Source organism: Antrostomus carolinensis, unplaced genomic scaffold (genome assembly GCF_000700745.2).
Source record: "Antrostomus carolinensis isolate BGI_N321 unplaced genomic scaffold, ASM70074v2 scaffold6873, whole genome shotgun sequence".
NCBI lineage: Eukaryota > Metazoa > Chordata > Aves > Caprimulgiformes > Caprimulgidae > Antrostomus > Antrostomus carolinensis.
The window spans coordinates 13,926-36,254 of record NW_010307185.1 but is presented as its reverse complement, the minus strand read 5'-3'; the positions used below and the strand labels follow the sequence as shown (position 1 = coordinate 36,254).

General features: G+C 43.5%; 2 protein-coding genes across 3 annotated transcripts in view; one reads left to right on the top strand and one right to left on the bottom strand.

The window, feature by feature from the left end:
* Nucleotides 1-1,050: 1,050 nt before the first annotated feature.
* LOC104522916 (probable glutamate receptor) lies at nt 1,051-12,469 on the top strand. Of its 2 annotated transcripts, XM_010165333.1 has the most exons (12): nt 1,051-1,135; nt 3,230-3,337; nt 4,121-4,127; nt 5,278-5,302; nt 6,556-6,615; nt 7,386-7,565; nt 8,161-8,387; nt 9,222-9,319; nt 9,849-10,066; nt 10,622-10,847; nt 11,235-11,482; nt 12,047-12,469. In XM_010165333.1, exons 2-12 carry the CDS (start codon nt 3,265-3,267, stop codon nt 12,146-12,148), a joined length of 1,464 nt encoding a protein of 487 aa, XP_010163635.1. In that variant the 5' UTR covers nt 1,051-1,135; nt 3,230-3,264; the 3' UTR covers nt 12,149-12,469. The 2 variants fall into 2 exon arrangements, with proteins under 2 accessions (XP_010163635.1, XP_010163634.1); XM_010165332.1 differs by lacking the exons at nt 1,051-1,135; nt 4,121-4,127 and having other exon boundaries at nt 3,247-3,337; nt 5,271-5,302; nt 12,047-12,248.
* A 1,221-nt stretch (nt 12,470-13,690) lies between these two features.
* Nucleotides 13,691-22,329, bottom strand: part of PANK4 (pantothenate kinase 4 (inactive)) — a gene marked incomplete at its 5' end in the record, with an annotated part of 19,904 nt that continues 11,265 nt past the window's right edge. The window contains 9 exons of the mRNA XM_029084341.1: nt 13,691-14,222; nt 14,728-14,796; nt 15,300-15,400; nt 15,788-15,895; nt 17,374-17,423; nt 18,019-18,074; nt 19,507-19,658; nt 20,795-20,882; nt 21,379-21,491. Coding sequence (XP_028940174.1) covers nt 14,009-14,222; nt 14,728-14,796; nt 15,300-15,400; nt 15,788-15,895; nt 17,374-17,423; nt 18,019-18,074; nt 19,507-19,658; nt 20,795-20,882; nt 21,379-21,491 — 951 coding nt within the window. The remainder of the gene's footprint in view (nt 14,223-14,727; nt 14,797-15,299; nt 15,401-15,787; nt 15,896-17,373; nt 17,424-18,018; nt 18,075-19,506; nt 19,659-20,794; nt 20,883-21,378; nt 21,492-22,329) is intronic.

Here is a 22,329-nt window from a genome sequence, read left to right as displayed (position 1 = left end):
ATGATTTATGCCATCTGGGCTCTGAAGTGCATTACAAGTGATCTCAGGACTCCCCTTAACTGCAGTGAGCTGTGAGTCAAGCTCTTGAACTCTGTTAAAGCAAGCTTCACCAAATGCGGTCTTCTAAGCATTTTTTATTGAAATGTTAGCAATTTTTGACTCAGCTGTGTTCATGTTTAATAATTTATTTACTCAGTGGCATGTATAGAAAAAGTGTAAGGAAGAAGGTCAAGATGTGCAAGCTGCTGGAGAGTTTTCCATCTTGAACAGTGCTTAAAGTCAAGTAGGTAGTAAATTTTTGTGTATTGCTTAAGTGTGGATGAGTTCCAACTCCCCTGCAGGATGAGTTGTAGTGGTTTACTCTGTTGAATTCCTGTGAAGGCAATTCTTTGTTACTACAGTGCCTTGATGTGTGTATTTAGAAATGGCCCAGCAGAATCAGCCACTTGGCAGGGTTGAACTTTAGCTCAGTTTTGAAGTGAAGCTAGTAAATGGAATGATGAAGGGGACAGGAATTTCACTTCTGTGCCTGTGAGTTAAACAGAACTGCTCAATCCTGAGAGGGATTTAATGGTTTGCCTGGAAACTCAGGCCTTCCTCCAGCTGTCTGGGCATTGCGAGGACATACTGGAAGCATGTAACAGTTTGGGGGTTTGGAGTTTTTTGGTTGTTATACGTGAATCCCCCAGCTAATCATCTGAGACAGCCACAGAGTGGAGAAAGTCTTGAGCAGCTTACACTGTCGATAGACAGGAGTGATGGGCACAGCTTGATAGGATGCTGTTCCAAGGAGCCAGGACTTTTGCAGGACCACACAGCAGGCCAGTAAATAGTATTTTCTGAGTCTCAGTGCAGTATTCAACCCCTGGACTAAGCTGCTTCCAGACATTGTCTCTTTGCTGGGTGTAGTCCCCTCCTCTTTCCCAAAACCCAAGGTGCCCCTTGAGTCTGCAGTAGAGCTGGCACGTTCTGCAGAAGCCCCTCAGCCTGGCTCCTCCCTCTCTTTTATCTTTATAATAGTGTTGAAGCCTGGGAGCCTTCAGTGTTCCAGCAGTTTCATTGTGCCTGTTCATCGAGTTGCTTCTGCTAGTGCCCAGTCAGACAAACGGAACTAGGAGAGGCCAGAGGAATTGCTGTAAGTGAGATACTGCCTTCGATCCCTGCTGTTGTTCTTCTAAATGAGCAGGATCAGAGCCTGTGTGCAACAGGCTGGCTCCTGCCTAGTTGTTCATCTTTTCCAGTGCTGTTTTAATAGTGATGCCTTCCTTCAGCACTGCAGGCAGAACACTGGTTGAGGAGTAATGTTGTCTTTTTTGTTTACATTTTGAAAGGCTGAAAATCTGAGAATTGAGAGCTGGGTCTAGCAAAGGAACTTTTAAAATCCTTGGTTTGTTTTTCTGTAAAGCCAGCATGAGAAAATTTTGCAGTACCTTCTCGGGTAGAGGGCGAATGGATATTGCAGTGGTTAATTTAAGCAGTAGCTAAGGAACTCTTTACACACTGAGACTCTAAACCCCTCTGCCCTCCTGTTAATCTCTGATTCTGTTTGTCCTTCAATTACTCTAGCACTAAATTAGAGCTAAGGAAGTGTATTATCCTTTGCAAAAAATTTTTGTGCATATTTCCACTCTGTTTGTTCTTTTAGTCAGCAGCCAGTGTGTTAACAACTCTTTCTTTTCAAGGTGATGATGCAAGCAATATATTACCAGCTCTGATGAGCTTTTTTTGAAGGAGGCCACTTGAAATAAAGATAATTTTGTGGTATGTACCAAATTGTAAGGAAAAAGTAGCAGTAATTTCCAGGTTAAATCTACCAGGAATAACACAGTTCCTCACTGGCTCAACCTGAAGACTGCTGCTGCTTTTCCTTTATGTGCCCTGCTCTGACTTAGCTGTTCACTTCATGTGCTGCTCTGGCAACAGCTGGCAGTAGCTACCACTTTGTCTATATTCTACAATTATTGTTTAGAAAATGTAGACTGATCTATAACTCAAATGTCAGCCCTCTCCTTTGATCCTTTCACGGGGCTCAAAATATTCCCGTTTTGAAGTGTTTTTTACAGCAACAAAAAAAGGTGGCATTTAAATTTAACCCAGAGAGAATCTTCCGTGTAAATTTTATTCACCTTTTCTTATTAGGTGAAAAACGTAGAGAAAATGAGGGAAACTACTGAGCTGTGATGTTGAGTGCAGGTTTGGGGAAAATTTCATGAAAGTTGATAATATTAACTGAAGCCAGTGTTTTCTGAGCATCAGTCAGAAGCAAGTAATACCATAGGCAGGGTTTTTTTGCCTATATAATATCCAAAATGGTAAGTTTTCTTGGGCATTTTTAATACAGTTTTTATAGTTTCTGGTGTAATGATGTGAAACTTGTTTGACACTATGACAACAAATACAATAAAAAAATATTGCAGCAGCTTGAGACTCAATATAACCTGGCATTGATTGTTTTTCATAGTTCTGTTGCTGTTTTACAATGACAAATGTACAATTATTTCAAGCCCTGCAGAAATTTTGTTGCAGAGTTTGAAATGAAAAAAAAGTTAATAAAATATCATAGAATCATCCTCTTCCCCTAGCCCTTTTTCCTTCAGTTATGAGCAGGAGGTTGAGAAAAAAAGAGGACTTCAGAAACAATTTCTCCTGTCTTCTGATGCAGGGTGAAACAGTTTTGTTTCAGATCATTTTGCTGCAAATGAACTAAACACCTTTGGTTTTTTGCAACCCAAAAGGAAAGTGAAATGAAGGTTTTGCTTTTAAGCCTCCCAAATGAGAACCCCCTGGTTGTTTTATTAGTGCCTCAACTGGCTACTAAAATGTCTTTAATAACACTTTCCCATTTCTCAGAGCGTGAGGGCCTGCTTCTCAGTTCCACTTCAGTTTCCTTTCCCTGCTAGCCCGTGGGTGTGTGCCCCTCATTACTGCACATAGGTACACCCACCTCTCTCCAGAGCCTGCACACTGACTGTGGGACACCTCTCCTTTGTGGAGAGCTGACTGGAAGAGAAACAGAGCAAAAACCAGGGGGTAAATCCACTTTAGAGGTTTGTCACATCCTTTTTTCTGCAGTATTTTCTGTAGTATTTGTTGTGGCTGCTCTCGGAGACCTTTGATTGAATTGGGACTCTTCAGAACAAGGTGCAGAAAATCCAGGACATACTGATTTTAACCCAGCAATGAGGAACAGTAAAACCAGCTTTAACTACTTGCCTTTCATCTCTAGCAGGAAGTTTCCTTTAGACAGTAGATATTTCTGCTCCAATGGACAAAGGTCTGCACTTCAAGTTCTGTGTGATTACAACCATGCTCCTCCTGAGAGAATCAAGCCAGACAGGTGAGAAAAATGATCCAAAAATGCTGGCTGCATCCAGATCTGGTTTTGTTCTTCTTTAGAGAGTGTTAATGCATTTGTTCTTTGCTTGATTGCTTGCATGGGAGTCATCTCCCGTGGGAAGGCTGGGCGTGCTCAGAGGAGAAGGGGTAAGGACAAGGCTGATTTTCACAACCATGGTCACTTCCTGCAGCCACCAGCCTTTGGGGAACAAGAGTGGAGGGATGAGCCTCTTTTCTGTCATTTCTTACGTTTCTGTAGGCTCTCACAAAGGATTCTCACAATGAGGACTTGGCTTCTGAGAAGTGTCACTGCAATGAACTTCGAGTTAGTGCTGCAACTTGATTACTTATGGTCCTTTCAGGAGTTCTTACAATGGGGCTTTGAACAGCTGCATCCAGTGTCGCTGTGGGGGAGCTGAAGCCCTCAGTACAGGCTGTTTTCTTCCAAGAAACCCTAGCAGGTCTTCAAAAAGGAGCCTCAAAAAGCTTTTACTGGCTTTAATGAGTTTCTAAAGGGAGACAAGAGAACTCCTTTGTGAAGATTTCCAGCTCCCATGGAGAACTGTAGTGGAGAGGGAAAAAACAGGTTTTGTTTCACAATAATGTGGAGTTCAGCACAAGGCCAGAAAATGCAAAACCAAAGAATGAATAATCATAATGAATGAATATGTTACATTTAATAAAAAACTCACAGCTTTTGCTTGAAAGACTGAAAACACCCTACATTTTTTGTTTTATCTTGAGGGATTTTTGGCTTTTGCACTGTGAATTCTTTGATTCCAAGGAGCAATGCTGTGGACATTCTAGAAAAAACATCCTGGCCAATTAATGAGTCATATATTAACACAATTATGGTTTTAATTCTGCATCTCATCATTGTAGTTTAGCTCTCTTGCAGCTAGCGTGGGATTGAGGTATTCTCCTGAGTATTATGAAAGGGACGCTCTGGATCAAATAGTTTAAGAGGACTTGTTACAAGTCACAGCAGAGTAGAGAGTAGAACCCAAAAGCATGACTAACATCAATAATAGTACTTTTAGTGGATCTTGGTGTTTTTACCAAAGAAGGGAGTATTATTATCTTTGTTTGACAAGTGGGAAGCTGAGGCATAGGAAGGAGAAGTAATATAGAAAAGGTCAATAGTGGATCTGACAATTTGACTTTTGGTGATCAGTCCAACACTGTCTGCAGGGTTGCACAGGCTCTCATCACACTGCAACTCTGTCGGTTCTGGGTACTTTCCTCACTCTCCATTCCTGGATGGGATACAGAGAACAGGCAAGAGACAACAGGCTTCCTGGTCCCTTCTTCTTTAGTGCTGTCACTGTTGGTTCCTGGTTTTGGTCACGGCCCTTTTGGAGGTTTTAATTTTCACAGGAATGAAAGGTCAGGTTGCTTGTAATTTGAGGGAGGAACCGAGTAGGAGGTGGTGGAGAAGGGTTTCTACCCCAGTGGTTGCAACTTCTTTGGCTGCTTTGACAGTAGGAACCGATCGTTCGTAGGAAAGGGGAAGAGTAAGAAAACCTAGTGCCTTGGAACTTGATGGTGATGAACACAGTCCTTGTTTGCAGGGCTTTTCCTTAGGGGTACAGACAAAGGGCAATAAGGAAATAAGGCAAGGAGTTCTGCAGAGCCCATTCCTCAATATGTGAGTGACAGCCAGAGGCTTTGTCACAACGAGAACCTTCTGCAGCCTGAATCTGGCTCTGTCTTTCTGCTTCTGTTTGTTTCACACTGAAACTGTGCTGTGAATGAGAAAAAACTTGACAAAACTGATACGAGTCAACTGCACTGTGAGCTTGTGAGTCAAAGGTAATCATTCTGTTTATTTATAAAGTGCAAAATGAAATGGGTGTATGAAACTTGACTTTTAAGGAGCTGTAAATATAAGCCCTGCCAGAAGTTGATTTTTTTGTTCTCGATTTTTTTTTCAGGAACTAGGAGGAATGATGATGCTGTGAGTAAGGTACGTTTGACTTCATTGCTACAGGAAATCAAGAAATAGATATGGTCATAGTGTGCAGTGCTTTTAATCTGTTAAGAGTTATTATTTTAAATATAGTTTTCATGGCTAGTGATGGCCATTTCTATGTCTGTCTGTGTGTCAGTGCTTTTTCTTACTCAATTTTTGTCCAGAATTCAAAGTTCAGTCATGCCTCGGGGAAGAATCTGCCTATAGCCCTGTCTTCATGGCTTATAGAATTTAAAACTCAGAATTATTGCATCACTTATGATCTTCATAAACTTCTTAATATCAAAGAAAATTCAGACACATGAACATGCAGAGATAACTTTATTAGTTCTTAAGATGTGTGTTTTATTTCCCAACGTTTGCACTTACCACAGAAAGGGTCTATGTGGGAGGTAATTCCTCAGGCTTTAGAAGAAATATGGCAAATGTCACTTAAAATCTAAGCTGCTAGAGCATGAATGTGTTCACACCGTGCAGGACAGTATTTGTCCTAAAGACTTTTCAAGGATCAGTGATGGGAGAGTTGGTTATGGTAGCACTGGGAATTGAAATTAATTGTCCAGATGGCATAGGTAGAGACAGCACTTGTCACCTGAACCTCAGCTCATTTCTCAATCTCAAAGCATGCTGGATGCCTGTCATGTGCCAAAAAGAGAGTTTTTGGGAAATTCCTGGAATTTCAATCAGTTTCAATTAACATAAACCTCCAATTGTTGATTCCAGCATTGAGAAATAAACACAAGCAAACAAAAAACCTCAGAGAAACCCATCTCAACTCCCCTCTCCCACTCCAGTCCCCTCACTGCACACTGTTTTATACTCAGTCCCTTGGGTGAGGTGACAAGGCAGCTCCTCCTCTCAGGTTTCCTACAGTTCTGCTCTCCTGGAATTGCTCTCTAATGAGACCTTAATTGGCTGCTCACTGTTTTGTCAGCAACATGAATTGATCTCTTTGGAAGACTGTATGCACAGCGCATCTGAAAAACTGTGGTAACATGTGAAGTGATTTTTATTCAAAGTGTGCTGACAACATGCAATAAAGTGAAATGCTTGTGATTTGTTAATTAGTGTTAGGGATCAGTAGTGGTGAGGCTGCTGCAGTTTACAGGGACAGATTTATAGCTGGTTTAGCACACGCACATGCACCCCCAACACCCACTCCAAGTCATAGTGTGAGCACTAGCTGTGCGGGGCCATCTCTGGGACTTTGAAATCCAATTATTGCTGCTTCATTTTTTTATTTTTAGGGCACTGACTCAAGGGGACCAGAAGAAGGTCTTCCAACTCTGACTGTCACAACAATTCTGGTAGGTGACACAACACTGAGAGTGGCTGGGAGATAGCTGGAATTATACTTTGCCCTTCTTTTTTTCCCACCCATATATTTGCAGGTGCTTTTTTGGGCTGTCTTTGACACCAATGTCCCTGTTCATCACAGACAGTGGATGTGGAGTGCTGGCTCAGAGGTGTTTGCAGTGGGAGGACTCGAGGGCTATCAGAGTCAGCCACAAAATGGACTGGGCATACACTTCTATCAATAATTGCTCTGTGAACAGCCAGGCCTCTTCACTCTGTTTAGCTGCAGCCAAGGGTTGTCATTTTACCTCTAAATTGTTTCTGTCCTGCAGTGGGAATATGTAAAGATCTCACATGTGCAGGGGTTAAAAACTGGCTATAAAAAAAAAAAGAAAAGCACCTGACAAGCAGGACCATTCAGAAGAAGCTGCAGCAGTAAATTTTCTGTTTCTGCTGTCGGGACCTGCTCCAGCACGTGATCCTCATCTGATGCTTTGATGGGCCAAATGAAAAGTATTTGAGCTTTCCGACAGAAGAGTTTATCAGTTACCTCTGTGGTACACGTGGCTTGCAGAACACAGCTGTCCTGCTGGAGCTGTGGTCTATGACTAGTGGTAGCACATGACTCCAGTGAAAATCTTTCAAATTCGGAAGCGTTGTGCCCCCTGATGATGTGGATAGAGGTCTTTGGGGAGGGTTTGCCAAAAAAATAGTTGAATTCACAACCAGTTGCACTGCAGACTGTGGGAGCACGGCACTGTATTTTTCCCTCACTGTGCAGGAAGACCCTTATGTCATGGTGAGAAGCGCAGAACTGGAGGGATACTGCATCGATTTGCTGAAAGCACTTGCTGCAACGCTTCGCTTCCGCTACAAGGTGAAGGTGGTGGGCGATGGGCAGTATGGTGCTGTCTCTTCCAGTGGGAACTGGACGGGGATGATTGGCGAAATTTTGAGACAGGTAACTTTCAACAGACGTCTTGGCTCACTAATGAAACAAAAACAATGCCTTTAATGAAAACTTACCTTGAACTTAAGCAGTAGGTGAAGTTTATCTCTCTCAGCATGGTAATCCCTTAGACTCTTCATGAGATGCTTGAATGCACCTTTTACCCCATCATGTGCCACTCCCTGTCACTACAGTTCTGTCTGTTGGTAGCATTTGAATTAAACCACCTTTGCTCCTCTGAACTCTGTACTCTGTCCAGCTGTCAGTCACGTAGATGCTGCAGCCGGTAAAGGAAAGGAACGTGCCTTCTGGTTTTGGTAAACAAACCCCATGTGGTTCGTGGTGCACAGCCTCAGCCTGTGCGTGTGATGCTGTAGTAGGAAACCAGAAGCTCCAGATACCAACCAGCACCCCTCTCTGAACAATGCACAATGGAAAACTGTCCTATCTCTTTCAGCTCGCAGTTTAAGATGATAGGTGTCTGTTTCCAGAGAAGTGATTTGCCATGTAGGTATCTGCTCACTTCAGCCTGGGAAGCATTTTGTTTGAGTGACAGAGATCTTCAGGCAGGTTGGATGGTTGATTATTTTTTATCTCTGTCTTATAGGAAGCAGACATCGCAGTGGCTCCACTGACAGTCACGTCAGCAAGGGAAGAGGTGGTGTCCTTCACCACACCGTTCCTGCAGACTGGGATTGGGATCTTGCTTCGAAAAGACACCGTCTCTCAGGAGATGTCTTTCTTCCACTTCCTGTCTCCTTTCAGCAAGGAGACCTGGACTGGCCTTTTATTTGCTTATGTGCTGACGTGCTTTTGCCTCTTCCTCGTTGCCAGGTATAAGTGAATTTGTTTCACAGATTTTATTCAAGTCCACTGCTTTGCCAGCTCTGAAGAGGTCTGTTTTAAGGAAAGTACCAGGGTGCATTTTGCTTTGAGGAACCTTCTATACTGGTCCAGAACCAGGGGTAATAAAGTTTGAGTCATGTCAGACTAAGAGAGCATTAAGAGTAGGATCTCCCCATGCAGAGCACCACTTCCCTGATGTGTGTTGCCTCAGGCTGCGGAAAGGTCTGTGTGTTTGTACTCCAGCTCTTTCTCACTCTTAGTGGTTTTGAACTATGACCACGTTCCTACACGCAGGTCTCTCTCCTGGTGTATTTTTACTCACTGTATCCTGCACTGACTTGTGGAGGAGATTCTCTCTGCTGCCACTCCACCCCCTTCCCAGGAGATTCTGCTTTCTCTCCCTTTCTTCGTTAGGCTGCACTAACGCTCTCTGCAGCTGCAGCCTTGAACAGAAGCTCTATTGCTGCTTTTCCAGTTTTATGCACGATCTCTATAGGTAAGGATTTGCTCCAAGGAGCGAATACTTGTCTGATATTACAGAACAGAGCCAGTACTGCTGGCGAGACTAGATTATGCCATGGCTTGGGAAGAAAGTGTCTGGGAAACCTGTGACAGGACCCCTGAGCCATCGCTGTTGCAAACTACTTGAGACATTGAACAGGAGAACTGTCCTCTGCACTGGTTAAACTGGAACTCAGGGGAAGGGAGCTACCATGGAAGGAAAGGGCATTTCCAGGATATCTGTGCTGCTGCAGTCACACTGCAGGATTATTTCTTTTTTTGCCCCTGAATGCCTGGTTTTATCCTGTCGTTTTCCCACAGACTGAGCCCCTGTGAATGGAATGAGCCAAAGAATGAAGAGAACCACTTTACCTTCTTAAACAGCCTCTGGTTTGGAGCAGGAGCACTTGCCCTTCAAGGTGAGCAGGGGGGACTGCAAGCAAGCAGCTCTGGGAGCACTAGGGGTTTAAAGCTGATTCTGTGTCCAGCTCTCACCTGTCTGTAACACTGCTGTGCTGTCCTCTTGAGGGAAAAGATGCTCCAGTGGGGACACCTGACAGCAGTAAAACTCCCAGTTTGGGGAGTTTGGATTGCAGAGTTTTGGAGTTGCGCAGATGGCTGGCTGCAGTCGAGGCAGGGATATTTTCTGCTGTAACAATTGCCCCAGGGAATGTCAAGCCAACCAGTGCACTGGTGCTTTGTGGAGTGGAGTTTGGTGGTGGTGGTTTTGACCACTGCTGTTGCTTCGACTCCTCATTGCTCGCAGTGTCGACGCAGTTCAGCCAGAGCAGGTTTTCTCAGGCTTGTGCATTAAGTAGCTGCAGGGCAGGTTTTGCAGTTTGGCCTTTATTTAAAAGGAAGTCTTTAACTCATGGATCTAAAGTTCTTTGGCTGTCTCTCACTGTACGTCACCTCTCGTATGTTTTGTCGGCCCCTCTGCTGGCGCAGGTGTCACCCCTCGGCCCAAAGCGCTGTCTGTGCGGGTCATCGCTGCTGTCTGGTGGCTGTTCACCATCGCCTTGCTGGCTGCCTACATCGCCAACTTCACCGCCCTGCTGAGCTCTGGCAGCGAGCAGCTCCCAATACAGACTTTTGAAGATCTTGTGAAGCAAAGAAAGCTTGAGTTTGGGACACTGGATGGCTCCTCTACTTTCTACTTCTTCAAGGTGCAAAGAATCTTAACTGTACACATACACACGTGCTGCAGAACTGCTGAGCTGGGGCCAAGTTGTCCAGCTCCTGCCTGTATGTCCTTACACCAGCCTCAGCACTGTAGACTCCATCAGTTTTCCTGTAATGCTCCAAATAATGTGATTGGTGTCTGTTGTTTTGTTCATCTCTACTTCCACCTTTCCTCAGAGAGAAAAGGACACAGAGAACTATATTTTCATAGTGTATCCTTGTTTAAGAAAGCAGTGCTAGTCTTCATGGGTTATCCTTGTGTACCTTCAACACGAGGACCAACGTAATTTCTGGATGCCTGCAAAGGTGGTTTTTGAGGAAAGGGTGGGTGGGAAATACTTAATACTTGTATCCCTGTAACACCGTGCATTAGAAAGTAAATCTGGGCTGTGTGCTCGTTCTTGGTAGGGAGGGCTCAAAGGGAATGGTTTAAATACTCTCATTCTCCAAATTGTTCTGCAACCATTGCACATAACAGGCAGAGTTTTTTGGATGATTGCTTCACACTTTAGTTTGACATTCAGATTCTTGGCCTGCAGAACTCCAAGAATCCTATCCATCAGATGATCTATGAATACATGGACAAGAGACGAGACCACGTTTTAGTCAAAACCTACCAGGAAGCAGTTCAGCGCGTGATGGAATCCAACTACGCCTTCATTGGTGAATCAATCTCTCAAGACCTCGCAGCTGCCAGGCACTGCAATTTGATCAGAGCCCCTGAAGTTATTGGAGCCAGAGGATTTGGCATTGCCACAACGAAAGGTGAGTCACTGTGCTGTCCTGTCACTTCTCCTCCTGGATTCCATGGGTCTGAAGCAGCGAACTGACAGAGTGAGAAGCCTGGCACAGCCCAGGGCAGGAACTTGCACGGGTTTTCTGCATTAACACCAATAATCTAGTGCAGGCAGATTGGTAGCCCCGCTGTGGCATGTTTTGGTTCTGTAGATGATCACTAGCACCCACTGACTCTCACTTTGAACCGTAATATGCAAAAAATTCCAACTTTCAGCAGTGACACTGGTCCCAGCAACGCAGAGCTCCTAACATCGTTAGCAGGGTAGACAGTTTGCTGCCTTGTGAAGTGTGACTGCCTCTGTTTCTCCAAGTACCTCTCCCCTATCATCTTCTCTTTTATTCTCCTGCTGCCAGCATCCCTGTGGACGAAGAAGCTCTCCATTGCTGTCCTCAAGCTGCGTGAATCGGGTGATCTCGACTACTTGCGTAACAAGTGGTGGGAGACCAGTTGCCTCCACAAAAGCAGAGAGAGATGGAGTCCTCTGCAGCCCCAGGCTCTGGGGGGGCTCTTCCTTACTCTTGCAATTGGCCTGGCACTGGGGGTGATTGCAGCCGTGGTGGAGCTGTCAAACAAGAGCCGACACGCTGCCGGACACGTAAAGGTGGGTGGTGGTTGTGATCTCCTGTCCTACTTCCCTGTATCCCGTCTGTTCAGCACGGACAAGCTCAGCACCGCTGCTCCCCTGTGCACAGCGCTGGATTCCCAGGGACCTTGCTTCTCCTAAGGAAAGCAGCACAGTGTGGTGAGCGGGAGGACACGCTCCAAGTATTTACTCTTTAAAGCTCTGAAATTCCATAGCTTGGGCTGTGTGATAGTTTTGTAGCCCGAACAGGGCAGCAATAATAAAATAACCCCCTCACCACCACCCCAGAATGTTAAGTAGAAATATTTACTGTAATTCCTAGGCAGCCAAAGTGCGTTCCAATATGCTGAGTGCACAGAGGACAGTCGATCATCAGGAACAAGTTTATTCTCAGGATGGCTGTTCTTAAGTCATTTGACAAACAGGGAAACAGATGGAAATGAAAACTGCACCAGTATCTGAGCGTGCACCAGAGTGTTCCTGTTCCCCAGCCATCCCAACGGATGGCTGTGCACCCTTAGAAGGTGGTTTCTGTGACACAAAACAACTCACCCCCTTGTTTCCTTCCCTTTTGTTTTCCAGAAATCTTGTTGCTCCATTTTCACAGAAGAAATGTGCGCTCGTCTACGTATAAAAGAAAATAAAAGGCAAAGCCAGGAGACTTCAGGGAGGGCTAATGCTTAAGAATCCTTTTGTTTAAGGAACGGGCGTGTATTAGGTTTATACCGTACGTATTTCGTAGGAACTACATCACTGTAGAAAGATGTTCTTCTGCAAGTCTAGAGTGTTAATTTTCTAATTACAGACACACACAGAGAGCACTTCTGGATTGGTGGTGGAGCTGGGTACAGAAAAAAAAAGATTAAGTGGCTTGGAAGAATTAAAATTGCTTAAGAGATAATAAAAACAAGGGAGGTGAACAACTTGATGAAATAAAGTTGCGATGGCCAAGATGTGGATCCATGTTTAGTTTAGAAGTTTGCTGTGTAAGTACGTGAACGCCTGTAGCAGTAAGTGACTTGGGACAGGTTAATAAGAAGCCTCTGCTAACTAATTATGAGGTACAGTCATGAAAATTAAAGCTCTCATCTGACTGTTCTTATCAAGAACAACTGCTTCTTAAACATTTTAGTTAGAAATAAATAGACTGTACTCCTCCCCTCTTCTAAGCAGAAGACACTGGCCACTGTGAAGGTCATTTCTGAGTCAGAAACAACAGTTCTGTTGCATAAATCCCCGAAATGCAGCAGAACAGGGACAGAGAGACTGTGTGGTTAAGGAGCCACTGCTCAGAAACACACAACACAGACTTGTCCTTTGCCAGTTTCCTGTCCCAGGAGAAGTTTCACTGAGCAGTTCTAGAGGATGGCTTGTCCTAGTAGTTAGGAAGAAGGATGAGAGTTGAAATCCAACAGTACTAGAGGATGAAGTTGGGTAATCGGGCAATTAAGAAAGTACAAGTTCCCAGGCAAGGCTGAGGCAGTAACAGGTATTTGTGTTACTCTTGAGTTTAAAGAATCATCTTTGAAATTCATGGAGAACAGCTCTTGGCTGCATATTAAATAGTTTTCTAATTAAGTGATTTTTAATTTCAGAGCTGGAATGACTGAAGCATGCATGTGTTGGTTTGCAAATTCGTGGTTCTATCACTCTGTTTCTGTACTGCACATCTTGATGGGGGAAAAGCAAATTCAGTTACTTGGAAATGGCTGTAACGTCACTGCATGAACAAGAGACTAATTCTTACCAGTCCCAGCATCAACTAACTGAAAGGAACAGAAGCTAATGTACCTGGGACAGGAACACAGCCACCTGTTCCTGAATAAAGCACTACACGGTCACTTTGAGGGTAACTCAGTGAGGCTCAACTTCCAACTACTGCCAAGTGACTTAGTCCAGTCACACAATTCCCCTCCCACCCAACTGTTACCCAGAACAAAGAGTGAAAGCAAGAGGCATGACCAGTTCTTCCAGCTGTTGGTGAACCAGTGCTGCTCAGCTCACACCAGCTCTGTTGTACATACAGCTTAAGCAGCGTTTGTTAGGTGAGAGGGTGGATCAGTCCTTCCATCAAATAACTAACCGCCAAGAGCATGACATGGGTTAGGTTAAGTTTAAAAGCTGACATGGAAAATGCAATGTCAGAGTCACTCAGCACTTTAAAAACTATTTGGTATGTGCCGTGTCGTTGCTGGCAGAGTAGGCAGAGATATGTATAAAAAAAGGTTTCATTGACATTTAAATATATTTCTATATGAATGTCTCACAGAACAAAAAAATAAAGTCTTTTCATCACAAATACTGCAGCATTAAAATAAACACTTACCAAAATAAACAATGAGTGATATACATATATATATTTGAGTGTGTATACTATAGAGTGAATCATATTGTTGCTTTTTTAAGTCACAAAAGCACAATATAAATATGGAATTTCCTGTGAACTCTTTTCCCTGTTGTAATAAAAATACATTCTTTACAGTTAAAGTAAAACTAGTGCAAGTCCGTTCTGCTGCTCCTGTTCCCCCGCTGACCAGCTCCACATCATTTACATGGCACTTCATACTTAAAAATGACACTGAAAATCTTCCCTCCGAGGCGATCAGCAAGCCAGGAGTTTTTGATAACGGCGAGCTTGAGGCTCTCGCACTTCAAAGCCGCGTAGTAATTGGTGTGGATGGCGCGACCCATCCCTTCGATGATCACCAGGTCTGTCTTCCTCTCCCTGACCAGCACAGCCAAACCTTTATCCAGACGGCTGAAACGAGAGCTCTGGGTTAGAAACACTCATCCTCACACAGGCTCTTCTCAGGCCTTTACCAATTACAGCAGTGTGCTGGGATGTGGAATTACTGATGCCAATAAACAATGTCGCTTTAAAAGCTTCATTAAATGCAGAATTGGGACTTCCTGGAACATACAGGTAAGTTCTGTCTCCAATAGAGACACGAATTAAAAATAAACAGGGTAACAACATGAAATGCTTCTTATAGTCAAGTGGATTTCTTGGTCTCATGCTGGATTTTACAAAGTTTGTAACTAAGCTGCTCACGAAACTGACACCATGAACACAGAAATGATAAAGAAGATGTCCAGCCACTAGTCAGGTTTGATCAACCTTACAAGGGTGTAAATTCAGACTCAGCAACTCAGTGGTTTTGTGAAAGTGATTTATATTGGGGAAAGGGGCTGAGCTGGGCCAGAGCTGAGTCTCTGAACAACCTGCAGCTGACAAAATGCAAACTGGTGCTTTGCCAACCTACCTTAGATCTAGACATGGAGAACTCGAGCCCGTCTGAACCAACAGCAGCTTCTCTTCCCTCAGTGCAGATCTTCATTTATAAAAAAAAGGACAAAAATGTTAAACAGCTGCCTCAACAGGCTCATGCAAATCTGGTAAGAAGCCAGATGATAATCAATATCTAAGTCTTCCCAAAGGCTTCTCTTCCTGCTGGGGCCTCACCAAGAAACACAATGCTTCCCTGAGCAAAAGGGGATTTAGTCACCTATGTATCCTCTACTGGGGAGACTCTATAGGGACATGTCTTTATTTTCCTCTATTCTTTTTAACACAGAAAACTGATATTTTAGTTGCTCGAGTGCTTATCAGGGAAAACAGACAAGAAATGTAATTATGGATGTTCAAGAAAGATTTGATTTCTACATTTTTTTCACTTTAATGAAAGTAAATGATCATCTCCTTTATCTTACTGCCAGGCTGCAGATTCCAGACACTAATAAACACAGTTAAACATGAACTAAGTGCTTAACAAGGAACTTGTTTTTTCCTTCCGTGTACTGCACGACACACAATGAAGACTGGCTGTGTGCTTACTGAATAACGGGATCCATCGCTGCTATCCGCTCAGTGACAATCAGGGATTCACTGTAGGTGACATCATTCAGGGCTGGGCCAGAGTTACAGGCCAATATAACCTGAGGTAGAGAGGGCAGAAGGGTCACTCATTAGCACAGAGCTGCTCGCTGCTTTAAAAGCACCACTGCCTGGCTCATTTACAGAAGAGGAGATGCAGGAGGGAGGCTGGAGGGCCAGTCCCCGCCTTCCCTCAGCGAACCAGCTATTTCAGGTCTTTTGTGTTACACACCCTCATTCAGCAGACTCAGGTCTGACAGAGGTGCCTTTTGCTTTGCTGCCCTTCACAGTCTGCTTAAAGTCAGACTTGGGAGTTCCAGGGATGTGGACTATTCCCAGCTGAGATATTGGGAGCCGGTCTGGTGAAGTGTGCTGGCAGGTATTTAACAAACCTTTCACCAATTACCAAAGCTCCATGACACAGAGAATTGACAATGAAAACCACTTACCTCTGTCCCTCTAGAAAGGAGCTCTCTGACAAAAGGAAAGACTCCTAAAATTATGTCTATTCCACTGTTATCTGCGAAAATTAAGGCACATTTATGAGGGGGACCCTCCTGTAAGAGAAAACCAACGTATTCAGGGTGGAGTTCACAACTCATTTCAGTGAATAGTTTGTGTTTTTGAGAACTACTCACTGGAAGACCCCACATTTCACACCCTTCAGTGACTGGTCATCTAGCAGCAGCGTAACTCATCAGATCACCACCTACCCTCCATCTCAGGACAACGTGGTTTCCCTAACGGTCTCTGCGCAGTTATTAAAAACAGCCTTTAGCTACTTTGATTGAGAGAGGTCTGGCGATCTCCACTGATAAAACCTGCACCTGCCAGTTACAGACGGGCCCAGCTCCAGCAGCTCTGAAGGAGAAGGTACATCAGAGGCTTTGCACAGCGGCGGTGGGGTCTGTAATCCTACTGCCTGGGGGCTGGAGCGCGGCGGGGGCCTTGTCGCGCCCGGCAGCTGGAGAACACCGCACTCTAAACCAGAGGCAGCAGCGTGGGCGGGTCTGTAATCCTACTGCCTGGGGGCTGGAGTGCGGCGGGGGCCTTGTCGCACCCGGCAGCTGGAGAACACCGCGCTCTAAACCAGAGGCAGCAGCGTGGGTGGCCGCCTACGTGAACGCGTTGGTTATCAGGGTAAACCTACCTTGGTGGCTGTTTTAAGCTAGCAAGCTGTAGGGTGAACAGGATTCCCTTCTGCCAGGAAAGGGCAGGATGGACTGCTGGGGGCAGTGACATCCTAAAATGAAAAGATATTTCCTATTCTCCATTAACCTTTTCATTTGTTCTAAATCTGATGTTATGAAACTCAGTTCAGTCCCGTTCATACCAGCAGAAGAATTTTCACAGTGAACAACACTTAATTCCTAACAAAAAACTGTCAGGACAGTGCTTGAAGTTCCATAATTATCACTGTTACCCAAGATGAGCCAATACTGGTGTTTTAAGATGTAATACATAACGATTCGCAATCGTCTACTCACACCAAACCTTTTGGCTCTTATTTCCAACACAGAGATTTACACAAAGAAAGAAAAGCTCTTCAATTAACCTTAATTAAATAGTAACAGAGATCACATGGGGCAAAACAAGCTTTGCTAATTGATACGTTAATTACTTTCAGGAAGCTCCTACATTAATGGCATTTTCAGGCTGGCTGCTCAGATGGAGGAACAGCCCAAGCATTAGATTTGGACCCCAGTTTTTGAAATTATGGGTCTAGTTGTATAGAAATAAGTGCCCTGATGAAGAAGGGACACAATATGGTTACTCTGAACAGCTCTGAAAGCAGCTGGGCTCCAAATGCTGCTGTTTCTGAAGGAATTCACCCCAGAAGCTTGGTAAGTAATGAAGTACCAGACTCATTCCTTTTATTCCTTTCTTTATGGTACGGCTGCTGAATTACTGTGTTACCAGAATTTATTTTGAGTTGTCTGTTCTGTTAAATCCATTAAAACCCCAAGATTAATAAGGCGGTTTGATGGTTAAGGTGTTAATTACTCAATGGTTAGTAAGGATGGTGGAGTCGTACCTTCAGTCGCTCTAGCCACTGACTGTAGGAATCTTCTAACCAGGGACGTTCTGTGTCACAGACAAAACCGTGTCAGCATTTCTTTTAGACAAGCAGGAATTCTGTACACTATGAAAAGCAGGAGGTGTCTCTTTACAGATGCTTAAGCATTAAAGCATTTGAGCTCAGGTTTTGAATGTTAAACATGTAGATTCAGAGTTCCTCAGCTCTTAATTATGGGAATAATTATAATTATTCAATTACAGCAGTCTTGAACTGAAGCTTTCATAAGAAAGCAATGGAGTTATGCAGGCTGGCCACAGTAATGACCCCTCCTAGGATGGATGGTGCTGTTCCTCCCAGGACACCAGCTCCCTGACAGGATTAGAACCATTATGAAAAGCAGCACGGGCAAGATATTCTGAATACCTGTGCAGCTGGGACTTTTGTTCAAGGAGAGAGGTTTTCAGATTTTAATTCCTTTGGAACACAAATGGGAACGTTCCACCAAAACGCTGCAGCTGTATTTCAGACAACCCTAGCAAGCACTAATGGCTTCCTGTCATCCAGGCAGCAGCAGTGCCACAATAAACACGTTCACACTCTCCTCCACTCTCACATCAACACAATATCCAGCTCCAGCCACCACCACAGATCTCCCTATACCTTGTAGCTTAGACTTGGCTTCTTCAAATCCAAATTGTGGCTCAGATTCCAGAACACTGCATCAGAAGAGAAATAAAGGGTACACAGTTCAGCAACTTCATCTTGCATAAGTATAATTCAAACATTTCTTTAGCAGGGGGTCAGCAATTTTACTGTATCAGTTATAACAGGGAGGGTGGATACATCCAGTGACTCAGGTACTTTGTGCTTATGTTAAGCAAAAGATTCAGCTGTACATTAAACTGGAGTTCTTAAGACAAAAGAAAAAAAGCTTCAGCAATACACAAATCTTTGCAGGCACGAGACTACAGGCAAAAAAAGACATCTTTTGGTCTGCAGACCACCATAAAATGTACTCATGATCTAAAATATCTGTGTGGTAAATCAAAGTCTAATTTGAAGGTGGGTCTACAAAAGTTTTTTAAAGTTGTACCTATGTGGGGGGAAAAAAGGGAATTAAAATAACCAGGTACAGGTTTGAAAAGCTACTGCTATTGGCTGTGTGTGTAAAGTAGCCCCAGACATGCAGCTGGTGATGAGGATTTACATAACAAGATGACTAAATTCTAAGCTGTCAGGTAAAATATGACACTGTGTGGGCAATGCTTGCCAGCCAGGTCTCCTGAAGTTCCTTAAACCTCGTACTAAGTGACATCCAACTCAGTCTGCATCTCTTAGTTCCTTCCTTCAAGAGGATGAGAGCTACAGGAACACAAGTGGCAAGCAGACTAACTGTCAGTTCAAGTTTCTGGGTGTGGGCAACATCAGAAGTAAGAACACCCACATAGCCTCGAATCACCTTGTTTTTAATGGAGTTTTCTTGATTTAATCAGAGGGAAAACTCCTCACAGATGCAGAAAAGGAAAGGTAGTGCTGAATGTCAGCTGTAAAAACAGTATCCCCCTCCCATGCTCTTGGATCTGTACTATCAGCCCCACACAAGGGAAGTTCTACAGTTGAAAAATCAAAACTAATTCGAGACTGTTGGCATTAACATCCTTAAATGAATTCATGGCTGCAGACAGAGTATAAGGAAAAAAGTTCTCCAAGTGGTAACAGAAATGTATGTTGATCAAAAAAAATTAGCATTTAGTCATCAAAAGACACCCCCCAACCTAACTCACAGCCCACTGAATATATGCTGTGGTATCAGGAAGACTGGAGGTTGCAGAAAAGCACTGTATTGTCCGTTCTAGGAGCACAGCACAACACACACCCAAACGCAGTGCTAATAACAATGCTACAAGCAAAGCAGCCAGACCAGAATATTAAATGCTCTTAATATCACTTAATTCAAACATTTAAAGGGTGGAAACGTAACCTTTCCTGCACCACAACAATGCTTGTAAAGAAACAACCAACACTTGATTCAGGTGAAATACAAACTACAATCAGTTAGACTGGTGCACTTCATTTATTTTCATTTTTTAAATAACAATTGGATATTCTGTATCTTAAAAGGGTGCTTTTAAAATATTTAACACCTACTCTGAGACTGCTTTTGCTCCCCAGTCAAAGACATTCCCCGCAAGAAGTCCTTTCACCAGAGCAAACTGCCTCTCCTCCCAGCCTAATGAATCCAAAGATTCGATTACGCTCTGAAAACATTTTAAGGCAATGCCATTTTCTTTCTGCTTTACCTGTAAGAAAGACATGAAACATTGGATTTATAGACAAAGATTTCTTACCCAGCATTGGCTGTCTCAGTCCCAAGACCACGTTCAAGCATTCTCCTCTACGTTCATGGCCTCTAATGGACCAACAAGTTACTGTTATCAGCATACTTAGTAGCAACAAGAAAAAAAGCTTCCTGGGATTCTAATAAAAAGCTTTATTAGCGCTAGGACATGATCTGTAGCCCAAGAATTACTCTTCTTAAGTCAAAGCTGCAATAGATCTCAAGCAAGTAAGGGAATGTGGGTTATTTTCAGGATTTTTTTGGACTTGATGAGGTGGGCGAGGATGATTATCTGTTTATGAACAACCCCCCCGCCTCCCCTTCCTTTTCTTTCCTTTGGAGGTTGGGGGAAAAAAGAAAACACACTTGAAGGTAGTTAAAAGAACACAGAAACATGAGTTCACAGCACTGGTGACTTCTGCACAGAGCTGTTGGGATTAACTGCTCTACAAGATAACAAAGCCAAGTGTCTCTTACAACTGTCTGCAATTTACTTATTTACTGGAAAGTACTTGTGTAGCTACAGACAGCTTTAAATTTGAAAACGGTTTCCACACCAGGAAGAGAATTATGAGAATGAGGAGAGAAAAAAGGAGAATTCCTGAAGTCTGCCAGACTGCAGGAGCAGCCTCAGTATAGAGGGAAATAAACTGGCCTGAAAGATGACATTCTCAGGCCCCCTGGGAGGTTCTCCACAACCAGAAGCGCAGGCTTCTCCGTTCAGCTCCCTCAGTTCTAAACTGCAGTGTCCTCACTGAAGGAGCACGTTCCAATAGTATCTGGTGACAGACACCATGCACTCACCAGGAACAGGACTGAGACCACCACTTTGCTTCTCAGACGTATCAGACAACTGAAGCTGGTTCTATTTTCCATTAGCATTATCCTCACCCTGAGCAGGTGAGAGGTCAAAGGCTTTATACCCCACTACCCATCACTGTTTCTCCTCGGTGACAACCACCACCGGTGAAAGCTGCTGCAAGGCAGCCAGTTCCTGATCTCTCCCCTCTAAGCCATTACTCACACAAAGGTTCAGAGTATGGAAAAAGTTGTCTTGAACTTACATGTTGTCCACTCTGTAGAGCAAGAACAACTTACCTTTGAATAGGGATCCGGAAAATTGAACTCGTTTAAACAGTGTTCCCTTGTATCCAAGAGACTTCTAACTGTTAAGGTACCATATGCACTTTAAAAAGGGAGAAGTGGGGAAAAAAGAGATCAACTACTTCCAACAGGAACAAAGTTATTTTCTTCCCTGTTTCCTCCATAAGTCATAGCACATCATACAAGCACTTAGAAGCCTTCACGTGCCACATCAGTGTCTCTAAGTGGTAAATCTACTATACAGTTTATTTAAATAGAGAGGGAAAATGTTCAGAGCAAAGCTAGATACTTGAATTAACATGCTGCCATTTTTCATAACCATGTAACAATTTTTAATAATAAATTTTCTGTTGAGAATTTTTCTGTTAAATGCCAACAGATGAGAACCGAGAGTTCTGTGCAGAGGACCTGATGTTTGGCACATCAGCTTGCTACAGCCTTCAGCCTACTCAGCTTCCAGTTTGCTCTCATAACTGGATTGGCTTTTATTTAGCTTTTAGTTAGTTTTCAGTTAGCTTTTAATTGGCTCTGGTCAACAGAATTAGCAAATGATGAAAAAGGGAAAATAAAACACTTACAAAGGCTGCTGCCTGAGTGTCTGGAGCTTATTCCAATACTTCTGTCGGAACTTTTCAGCTCTCTCCAGTGCATCAATAGAGTCTGGTTGACTGGCTGCAGCACGCTTTGCCACCTGGTAGAGAAATGAGGCAAAAATGAGGTTACAAAATGAGTTCTTCCTCTGTGTAGCTGATCTGAAGTTCAGTCTGAAAAATAACCCTGCCATCTTGTCCCTTCCACACAATATATTCCAGCTTTCCTTTACTCCAACCACCAAAGAATAATTTTAAAACCTCCTTTCTTCCCAAAAGATTTAAAGTTTCTTTTCAACACTGTACTTTCAGAAATTAAACACAAATTTTAACTACTTAGAGGAAGGGAAAAAAATAACAACCCCTCCCATACACACATACAAAAAAAAGGAGAAACAGGCAGAAATTTAACAGTCCACATCAACCCCTTGAGTTCTTTTTCTCTTTACTACAGTAACGTCAAGTCAATGTGTTGCTCCTGTATTTTTCTCAGCCCTTTTCTTCCTGACACACACTCAAAGTTTCTGATTTGGATTTGCTTGCTAAGTACACATAGCTCTTAAGTACCAGCATGCATGGACTGAATCGGATTCACAGTGCAGAAAAAATAGCTCATGTCTGATTAAATCACCTCTCTGAATGCAGAAGAGGCTGTAAGTCAGCAGGGGTGATCCCAAGAGTAAAAACAATTAAAGCATCTTTGGCCTTTGCTTTTTTGGCCTTTGACTGTATAACTATCCTGCTTGCCAGCTCTGTATAAAGAGGTGGTAAGAGCCATTTAAGAGAGAAAATGCTTTGGAAAAAAACAAAAAAACCCCCCAAAAAACCCCAAAACTAAAAAAAAAAAGGCATCACAGGAGAATACTTCTGCCTTTGAAGGTAGGAAGCACTTCCTTAGGAGACTGGGACAAAGCCTGATGCTTCTGTTAACAAGGGAAA